Source organism: Pelophylax lessonae (genome assembly GCF_965119305.1).
Source record: "Pelophylax lessonae genome assembly, chromosome: 6".
In the NCBI taxonomy this organism is placed as follows: Eukaryota; Metazoa; Chordata; class Amphibia; order Anura; family Ranidae; genus Pelophylax; species Pelophylax lessonae.
Window position 1 is genome coordinate 217,771,556 of NC_138773.1, and position 11,203 is coordinate 217,782,758.

The 11,203-nt window shown below is 40.4% G+C and overlaps 1 protein-coding gene across 1 annotated transcript in view; it reads left to right on the forward strand.

Moving 5' to 3' along the window:
- LOC309558826 (uncharacterized protein) overlaps window positions 1–9,303 on the forward strand; it is a 326,395-nt gene extending 317,092 nt beyond the window's left edge. The window contains exons 13-14 of the mRNA XM_082261904.1: window positions 6,065–6,146; window positions 9,134–9,303. Coding sequence (XP_082118030.1) covers window positions 6,065–6,146; window positions 9,134–9,287 — 236 coding nt within the window. The 3' untranslated portion in view covers window positions 9,288–9,303. The remainder of the gene's footprint in view (window positions 1–6,064; window positions 6,147–9,133) is intronic.
- Window positions 9,304–11,203: the final 1,900 nt, after the last annotated feature.

The window sequence follows — 11,203 nt, forward strand, 5'->3', positions numbered from 1 at the left end:
AAGGGTGTATCTCACACGTACAGATACAGACTAAGCCGCAATTTAATATCTTTCTGTCCCCTAAATGGGTGTATATTGAATAGCGGAATAGAACAACAGTATACAACGGGTGTATCTCACACGTACAGATACAGACTAGGCCGCAATTTAATATTTTTTCCTAAATGGGTGTTTATTGAATAGCGGAATAGAACAACAGTATACAACGGGTGTATCTCACACCTACAGATACAGACTAGGCCGCAATTTAATATTTTTTCCCTAAATTGGTGTTTATTGAATAGCGGAATAGAACAACAGTATACAACGGGTGTATCTCACACGTACAGATACAGACTAGGTCACAATTTAATATTTTTCCCTAAATGGGTGTTTATTGAATAGCGGAATAGAAAAACAGTATACAACGGGTGTGTCTCACACGTACAGATACAGACAAGGCCGCAATTTAATATTTTTTCCCTAAATGGGTGTTTATTGAATAGCGGAATAGAACAACAGTATCCAAAGGGTGCATCTCACACGTACAGATACAGACTAAGCCGCAATTTAATATATTTCTGTCCCCTAAATGGGTGTTTATTGAATAGCAGAATTGAACAACAGTATCCAAAGGGTGTATCTCACACATACAGATACAGACCATGCCGCAATTTAATATATTTCTGTCCCCTAAATGGGTGTTTATTGAATAGCAGAATAGAACAACAGTATCCAAAGGGTGTATCTCACACGTACAGATACAGACTAAGCCGCAATTTAATATCTTTCTGTCCCCTAAATGGGTGTTTGTTGAATAGCAGAATAGAACAACAGTATCCAAAGGGTGTATCCCACACGTACAGATACAGACTAAGCCGCAATTTAATATATTTCTGTCCCCTAAATGGGTGTTTATTGAATAGCAGAATAGAACAACAGTATCCAAAGGGTGTATCTCACACGTACAGATACAGAATAAGCCGCAATTTAATATCTTTCTTTCCCCTAAATGGGTGTTTATTGAATAGCAGAATAGAACAACAGTATCCAAAGGGTGTATCTCACAGTAACATATGCAGACTAGGCCGCAATTTAATATATTTTCCATATATGGGTGTTTATTGAATAGCAGAATAGAACAACAGTATACAACGGGTGTATCTCACACGTACAGATACAGACTAAGCCGCAATTTAATATCTTTCTGTCCCCTAAATGGGTGTTTATTGAATAGCAGAATAGAACAACAGTATCCAAATAGTGTATCTCACACTTACAGATACAGACTAAGCCTCAATTTAATATCTTTCTGTCCCCTAAATGGGTGTTTATTGAATAGCAGAATAGAACAACAGTAACCAAAGGGTGTATCTCACAGTAACATATGCAGACTAGGCCGCAATTTAATATATTTTCCCTATATGGGTGTTTATTGAATAGCGGAATAGAACAACAGTATACAACGGGTGTATCTCACACATACAGATACAGACTAGGCTGCAATTTAATATTTTTTCCTAAATGGGTGTTTATTGAATAGCGGAATAGAACAACAGTATGCAACGGGTGTATCTCACACGTACAGATACAGACTAGGCCGCAATTTCATATTTTTTCCCTAAATGGGTGTTTATTGAATAGCAGAATAGAACAACAGTATCCAAAGGGTGTATCTCACACGTACAGATACAGACTAAGCCGCAATTTAATACCTTTCTGTCCCCTAAAAGGTGTTTATTGAATAGCAGAATAGAACAACAGTATCCAAAGGGTGTATCTCACAGTAACATATGCAGACTAGGCCGCAATTTAATATATTTTCCCTATATGGGTGTTTATTGAATAGCGGAATAGAACAACAGTATACAGCGGGTGTATCTCACACGTACAGATACAGACTAGGCCGCGATTTAATATTTTTTCCCTAAATGGGTGTTTATTGAATAGCGGAATAGAGCAACAGTATACAACGGGTGTATCTCACACGTACAGACACAGACTAGGCCGCAATTTAATATTTTTTCCCTAAATGGGTGTTTATTGAATAGCGGAATAGAGCAACAGTATACAACGGGTGTATCTCACATGTACAGATACAGACTAGGCCGCAATTTAATATTTTTTCCCTAAATGGGTGTTTATTGAATAGCGGAATAGAACAACAGTATCCAACGGGTGTATCTCACATTAACATATGCAGACTAGGCCGCAATTAACTTTTTATCCCCTAAATGGGTTTTTATTGCAAAGCGGAATACAACAGTATGCAATGGGTGTATCTCACTGTACCATATGCAGACTAGGCCGCAATTAACTTTTTTTTCCCCCTAAATGGGTTTTTATTGCAAAGCGGAATACAACAGTATGCAATGGTTGTATCTCACTGTACCATATGCAGACTAGGCTGAAACTTATTTATTTTCCCCTAAATGGGTTTTTATTGCAAAGCGGAATACAACAACAGTATGCAATGGGTGTATCGCACTGCAACGTATGAATGAAAATCTGAAAAATAATTGTCCCCTTAATTGGTGCTTGTTGAATAGCAGATTTGAAATGCCCGTGTCTAAAGGCTGTAAGTCACAGTAAAATATGAAGGAAAAAAGTTTTTTTCTTTTTAAAATGCAGATTAAGCAGACACATATGCACTCAGCTTGCATGAAATGGCCGCTACACACCGCACGCCTAACAGGTTGGATACTGTTGTTGTTCTATTCCGCTATTGAATAAAAAAAAAAACATTTGAATGAAAAACTGAAAAATTATTTTTTTTCCCTAAATACTGAAAAATAATTATTTCCCCCTTACATTGGTGCTTTTTGAAGAGCAGGTTAGAAAAGCAGTGTCTGTCTAAACACTGTATGTCAAAGTAAAATATGAAGGAAAAAGGTTTTTTCTTTTTTAAATGCAGACTAAGCAGCCACATATGCACTGAGCTTGCATTAAATGTGCAGCACCGCACGCCGCCCACCTAACAGACTGATAAAAGTTTTTTTTCTCCTTTCTCCTCCTCACTGGGCTCAGGTCAGGGCATAAAGATCGTGCACTGCACCCCCACACAATACAAACAATGTAGATCGCTGTCTGATTAAAGAAAATTCTTCCTATGCTTTCCCTCAAAGAAATCTCCAGCCTGACCCTACAATAATCTCCCTATCTCTCCCTCAGCAGCACCAGGAACCTCTCCCTAGTATAGTTTTAGCAGAGTGACGTGCGGCGCTATGTGACTCCAGCTTATATAGACTCTGGGTCACATGCTGCACTCGCCAATCACAGCCATGCCATTAGTAGGCATGGCTGTGATGGCTTCTAGGGCACACTAGTTAAACACTTACTGATTGGCTGCCTTGCACCTGTTGAAACTGCGCCATTAAAACTACGCCAAAACATCAAATAACATTACCAAACAACGGACAGTCCCCGAACATACAGTGAAATGTTCGGCTCAATGTCTGGGTACCAAATACCCAAAAGTCTGGTACAATCCCGAACAATACAAGTCCGGGTTCGCTCAACCCTAGACAGGACAATTTGGTTTGCTGCAGGCTGGCAAGTGAGATGGGAATTTTTGTTTGTTGTTCTTTGACATTCTTCACCCTTCCATGTACTCCTTGCTGCAAAGAGCAGTTATACAGTGGGTACGGAAAGTATTCAGACCCCCCTTAAATTTTTCACTCTTTGTTATATTGCAGCCATTTGCTAAAATCATTTAAGTTCATTCTTCTTCCTCATGAATGTACACATAGCACCCCATACTGACAGAAAAACACAGAATTGTTGACATTGTTGCAGATTATTAAAAAAGAAAAACTGAAATATCACATGGTCCTAAGTATTCAGACCCTTTGCTGTGACACTCATATATTTAACTCAGGTGCTTTCCATTTCTTCTGATCATCCTTGAGATGGTTCTACACCTTCATTTGAGTCTAGCTGTGTTTGATTATACTGATTGGACTTGATTAGGAAAGCCACACACCTGTCTATATAAGACCTTCCAGATCACAATGCATGTCAGAGCAAATGAGAATCATGAGGTCAAAGGAACTGCCTGAAGTGCTCAGAAACAGAATTGTGGCAAGGCACAGATTTGGCCAAGGTTACAAAAAGATTTCTGCTGCACTTAAGGTTCCTAAGAGCACAGTGGCCTCCATAATCCTCAAATGGAAGATGTTTGGGACGACCAGAACCCTTCCTAGAGCTGGCCGTCCAGCCAAACTGAGCTATCGGGGGAGAAGAGCCTTGGTGAGAGAGGTAAAGAAGAACCCAAAGATCACTGTGGCTGAGCTCCAGAGATGCAGTCAGGAGATGGGAGAAAGTTGTAGAAAGTCAATCATCACTGCAGCCCTCCACCAGTCGGGGCTTTATGGCAGAGTGGCCCGACGGAAGCCTCTCCTCAGTGTAAGACACATGAAAGCCCGCATGGAGTTTGCTAAAAAACACCTGAAGGACTCCAAGATGGTGAGAAATAAGATTCTCTGGTCTGATGAGACCAAAATAGAACTTTTTGGCCTTAATTCTAAGCAGTATGTGTGGAGAAAACCAGGCACTGCTCATCACCTGTCCAATACAGTCCCAACAGTGAAGCATGGTGGTGGCAGCATCATGCTGTGGGGGTGTTTTTCACCTGCAGGGACAGGACGACTGGTTGCAATCGAGGGAAAGATGAATGCGGCCAAGTACAGGGATATTCTGGACAAAAAGCTTCTCCAGAGTGCTCTGGACCTCAGACTGGGCCGAAGGTTTACCTTCCAACAAGACAATGACCCTAAGCACACAGCTAAAATAACAAAGGAGTGGCTTCACAACAACTCCGTGACTGTTCTTGAATGGCCCAGCCAGAGCCCTGACTTAAACCCAATTGAGCATCTCTGGAGAGACCTAAAAATGGCTGTCCACCAACGTTTACCATCCAACCTGACAGAACTGGAGAGGATCTGCAAGGAGGAATGGCAGAGGATCCCCAAATCCAGGTGTGAAAGACTTGTTGCATCTTTCCCAAAAAGACTCCTGGCTGTATTAGATCAAAAGGGGGCTTCTGCTAAATACTGAGCAAAGGGTCTGAATACTTAGGACCATGTGATATTTCAGTTTTTCTTTTTTAATAAATCTGCAACAATGTCAACAATTCTGTGTTTTTCTGTCAGTATGGGGTGCTATGTGTACATTCATGAGGAAGAAGAATGAACTTAAATGATTTTAGCAAATGGCTGCAATATAACAAAGAGTGAAAAATTTAAGGGGGTCTGAATACTTTCCGTACCCACTGTAGGTTGGGGTTGTTGCCATTTGTTTTTACTGTTGGTAATTGGTGAGGGGACGCAATGGATACCTTCGCTGCCTTTGCTCTATTGCTGGATGTCCAGTGCATCCCTGTATCTTTAAGGAGGGGTGGGACTTATTTTTGTGAGATACTGTACATGCATAAGCTGCAGCAGACATGTCATGGCACCCCAGTGTACTGCAGTCTTAACTCTATAATTTGATGGATAATTTGATTTGAGTCTCCTAAGTTGGAGCACATATATAATAATGAATAGATTATTGGAATTGGCAGGTATTCCTTGGAGTGTACCCACCCCTCCTTAAAGGTACAGGGACAAACTTAACACCCAACAATAGCATAATGGCAGCAAAGGTATCCAGTGCGTCCTCTCACCAATTACCAACAGTAGAAACAAATGGCAACCACCCCATCTATAACTGGCCTTTGGATTAATGAGCACATGGAAACAGTTTGTTGCAGGCTGGCTGGTTGGTGAGCTGGGAATTTTTATTTGTTTTTCTTTGATAACTATACAGTCTAATTGACACCAGAGTTAGATCTACTTCACCCAGTGACCAGCATTTGTGAACAGAACTGATCAGCCAAACCCCCTTACTTCTTTTACAATACAACACTTGGGATGAGGGGTGTGGCTGTTTCTATTCATGAAAGAAGCACCAACACAGGAGGGCAGCAAGTAGCCTTATTAAGGGAGAGAAAATGGTATACAAGGGTACAAGGACTATGAAGGGTACAAGATTATAATGAGTTAAAAACTTTATATGGACTTAAATCCCATGCTATTTTTTATTTTAGTGGAACCCCAGCCTGCACAATGTAACAAAAAGGACAAAGATACAGAAGATGTTTTTCAGCGGTTATATTCTCCAAGAAGAAGGTGAGGAAGAGGCCACTAAACATTGACTGAAATACCACACATTAAGCTACATTTAACACTTTTAATTGGCTCCTTGGTATGTCTTTGGACTGAGTTCCATTCCGCAATTTTAGAGATGTGGTTCTGGAGAAGAAGGGGGTGTTGTTGAATAAGGTTCAAACACTAAACGTTAAATTCTTCAAAGCAAGCTGAGCCAAAAGAGCCCACTAATTTAGTATTTCACTGTTGCCTAGCTTTCTGGTGTAAGCTGTTGGGTTACACAAACAGAAACATGCTTTTTGTGTTCCCAAATATTTAGAGTAAACTAATTACTGTCTTAAATATGTTATATAAAGTTAGTATACCAGATATGCTATCTCATACAGTACTAAATAGGTACTAACAGTTATAATATTGCATGTGTTAGAACATTTTGAAATTTGTTCTATGGGAATGTTTGACCATTCTTCCAGAAGCGCGTTTGTGAGGTCAGGCACTGATGTTGGAGAAAAGGCCTGGCTCATAGTCTCTGCTCAAATTAATCCCAAAGGTGTTCTATCGGGTTGAGGTCAGGATTCTGTGCAGGCCAGTCAAGTTCCTCCACCCCAAACTCGCTCATCCATGTCTTTATCGTCCTTGCTTTGGGCACTGGTCTAGATCCTTTGGTGGAGGAAGGATTACGGTGTGGGGTTGTTTTTTAGGGATTGGACTTGGCCCCTCAGTGAAGGGTACTCTTAAGGCATCAGTATACCAAGACATTTTTAAAAATGTCATGCTCCCAACAAGTTTGGGGATGGCCCCTTCCTGTTCCAACATGACTGCGCACAAGTGCAAAAACAAGGTCTATAAAAAGGTGGAGGAACTTGACTAGCCTAGGACCTAGTCCAGACCTTAACCTGATAGAGCACCTTTGGGATGAATTGGAGCGGAGACTGCAAGCCAGGCCTTCTTGTCCAACATCAGTACCTGACCTCACAAATGGGCTTCTGGAAGAATGGTCAAACATTCCCATAGACACACTTCTAAACCTTGTGGACAGCCTTCTCAGAAGAGTTGAAGCTGTAATAGCTGCAAAGGTGGGACAACTCATTACTGAACCCTACGGACTAAGAATGGGATGCTATTAAAGTTCATGTGCATGTAAAGACAATCGCCCCAATTCTTTTGGTAATATATTGTGTGTATATATATATATATATATATATATATATATATATATATATATATATATATATATACACACACACACACACACAGTATCTCACAAAAGAGAGTACACCCCTCACATTTTTGCAAATATTTTATTATATCTTTTCATGTGACAACACTGAAGAAATTACACTTTGCTACAATGTAAAGTAGTGAGTGTAGAGCTTGTATAACAGTGTCAGTTTGCTGTTCCCTCAAAATAACTCAACACACAGCCATTAATGTCTAAACCACTGACAACAAAAGTGAGTACACCCCTAAATGAATATGTCCAATTTGGGCCCAAAGTGTCAATATTTTGTGTGGCCACCATTATTTTCCAGTGCTGCCTTAACCCTCTTGAGCATGGAGTTCACCAGAGCTTCACAGGTTGCCACTGGAGTCCTCTTACACTCCTCCATGACGACATCACGGGGCTAGTAGATGTTAGAGACCTTGCGCTCCTCCACTTTCTATTTGAGGATTCCCCACAGATGCTCAATAGGGTTTAGGTCTAGAGACATGCTTGGCCAGTCCATCACCTTTACCCTCAGCTTCTTTAGCAAGGCAGTGGTCATCTTGGAGGTGTGTTTGGGGTTGTTATCATGTTGGAATACTGCCCTGCGGCCTAGTCTCCGAATGGAGGGCATCATGCTCTGCTTCAGTATGTCACATTACATGTTGGAATTCATGGTTCCCTCAACTAACTATAGCTCCCTAGTGCCGGCAGCATTCAAGCAGCCCCAGACCATGACACTCCCACCACCATGCTTGACTGTAGGCAAGAAACACTTGTCTTTGTACTTCTCACTTGGTTGCTGCCACACACGCTTGACACCATCTGAACCAAATAGGTTTATCTTGGTCTCATCAGACCACAGGGCACGGTCCCAGTAATCCATGTCCTTAGTCTTCTTGTCTTCAGCAAACTGCAGGCTTTCTTGTGCATCATCTTTAGAAGAGGCTTTCTTCTGGGAATACAGCCATGCAGACCAGTTTGATGCAGTGTGCAGCATATGGTCTGAGCACTGACAGGCTGACCCCCCCACCCTTTCAACCTCTGCAGCAATGCTGGCAGCACTCATATGTCCAGACAACCTCTGGATATGACGCTAAGCATGTGCACTCAACTTCTTTGGTCGACCATGGCGAGGCCTGTTCTATGTGGAACCTGTCCTGTTAAACCGCTGTATGGTCTTGGCCACCATGCTGCAGCTCAGTTTCAGGATCTTGGCAATCTTCTTGTAGCCTAGGCCATCTTTACGTAGAGCAACAATTCTTTTTTTCAGATCCTCAGAGAGTCCTTTGCCATGAGGTGCCATGTTGAACTTTCAGTGGCCAGTATGAGAGAGTGAAAGCGATAACACCAAATTTAACACATATGCTCCCCATTCACACCTGAGAGCTTGTAACACTATCGAGTCACATGACAATGGGGAGGGAAAATGCAAAATTGGGCCCAAGTTGGATATTTTCACTTAGGGGTGTACTCACTTTTGTTGCCAGTGGTTTGGACATTAATGGCTGTGTGTTGAGTTATTTTGAGGGGACAGCAAATTTACACTGTTAAACAAGCTGCACACTCACTACTTTACATTGTAGCAAAATGTCATTTCTTCACTGTTGTCACATGAAAAGATATAATAAAATATTTACAAAAATGTGAGGGGTATATATACATTTTGAGCTCCATTTGTAATACATTTAACTTTTGACCAGATTGTCCTCATTTTAAAAAATGACACAGTGTCTCAACCATAGGATATATAAGGGTTGAAAATAATTACATCAATATTTATACTGTCAATTATTTTGTGCAGGCTTCCATCACCTTGCCATGCCATGACTTGTGATGCTTTCAAATTAGGAATAGGCAAGAAGAATGAGCACAAAAGACCAGAATGTTCACGATCAAGCCTTTCTGGAAAAAGAAAAGACTTGTCTCCAAGGTGTTCTGCAACTTCAAATAAGTAAATGTAGGGCCATGCTATACAAATACAGAAGGCTTAATCCCTTCCGAAGAAGACTGACCACATATATACTTGTCTATATTTTTGTTGAGTATGGGGATATACTGTATGTACTTTGTATACAAATAAACATTTGATAAGGGATGCGTTATAGGTTTCCTAAAGAGAAAATACAGCAGTATTTCTGTTTTCTTAGAGATCCTCTCTGAAAAAAGACATAAAGAGCGGGGAGAGTAGGGGTGGGGGAGAGTGAGCTGAGAAGACTTTTTCTTCAGCAAAGCAATTAAGCAATTAATGTGAAATGTTTATAGGCAATATGCCATATTTACCTAATTAAAATTTGAAAAAATCTTTTCTTTTTAGTCTGAAATAGTTTTTTAAAATTACTATATATTCTCTTCAACTGATGAGTAAATTAATGTATGTGGACGGTGACATACTTAAAGTGGAACTGAAACAAGCAGCAAGCAGGCAGGCTTTCATTGCAGAAATGACATGCAATGTCTCTACTGCAATAAAATGCACCTACCTGCCTGCTCACTGTCTTCTCTGGTGCTGTAAACTAAGCGGTGCATATGCGGCTCCATTTACAGCGTCGGGTCGATCTGTGTATGTGACAGAATGATAGTCTCCTGCGCATTCCCAGGAGTGACGTTATCCCATGCCTGCCAATGAAGATGGATGAAGACTGGCACACAGGAGAAGATGCTGATGTCTGCGAAGGACCTGTGGAAAGGTAAGTATTAGTTCTGCTTTAACATTTAGTATTAGTATTTAGTTCCACTTTAACAGATTTTATTTATCTACTACTTTTACAGTCATTCAAATAAAAATAAAATGAAAAATGAAATGGATGGACCATGTTTGGCCAATCGTGTTACCTTGGATCCCTAGCATTGTGTTAAAAGGCATTTGGCTTGGTCTGGTTCAGGGGGGGGGGGGCATGTGATCACACTACTCTCCCTTTCTTGGCTATTATTCAGGCTACATGCCTAGATAAGGACCTGGTTGGGCTTTTCAGGGTAACCCTATGTCCTCTTCTCCTTTTTTTTATTGTCGGTTTTACCTAAAATACACAGAAAGCACTAATAATATTATTATGTTTAGAGCCAGCCTTTGTCATTTGATGAGGGTCTAGATAATACTGTATGATGTTAAGCACATGATCAACCTCCTTCCGAAAAATATTTGAAGAAATTCAAGCCAATGAATGTACTGGTATGTATTTTAACATCCTGGGACCACAGATTTATCAGATTCTGAAAGATTCAGCAAGTTTTTGTGTGATAGAACTAATGAAAGAGTAACAGTCAAAGACTATACAAAATAAAAACATATTTTATAAATCTATTCTTTAATAAACAGGTGAAACTTTACCTAGGTTTCTTTTTCCATGGCTGAATGAAGTTTCCAAGCAATAACGGTAGGCAAACTAAAGTTCAGTATTTTGCAATTGTGTAAAAAAAACAGCTCTGTCCTTATATTGTATTTCACACTGCTACCAATTACTGCATCCTAGCCCTTCTACCTCAGAGCCAGCATTTCCTAGACTAAAATCTATATTGCACATCTGAATATCAAAATACCATTTGTGAAAATGTCTACATTCTTCTTGGCACATCTGACCATAGCACAATAGATTTTTCAATGCTGCATTTTGCATTTGGGAGATAAGAAAAGCAACCATTTGAAAGCCTGCATGAGGTTCTTAGTTAGGATATCCGTATGCATCATACTATATCATTCCCATTACCTGGTGTTAAAAGTATAATTTCTCATGTGTCTGGTAACATGACAAGGGTTAAGCCTGTATCCTGCAGCGATGAGGCGTAGCAGAGCATGACTTGTAGGGACAGCGTTATGATGTCACTTTAGCAAGAAACTGCTGCTCGGTCACAATAATGAAGAAAAATGGAGGCA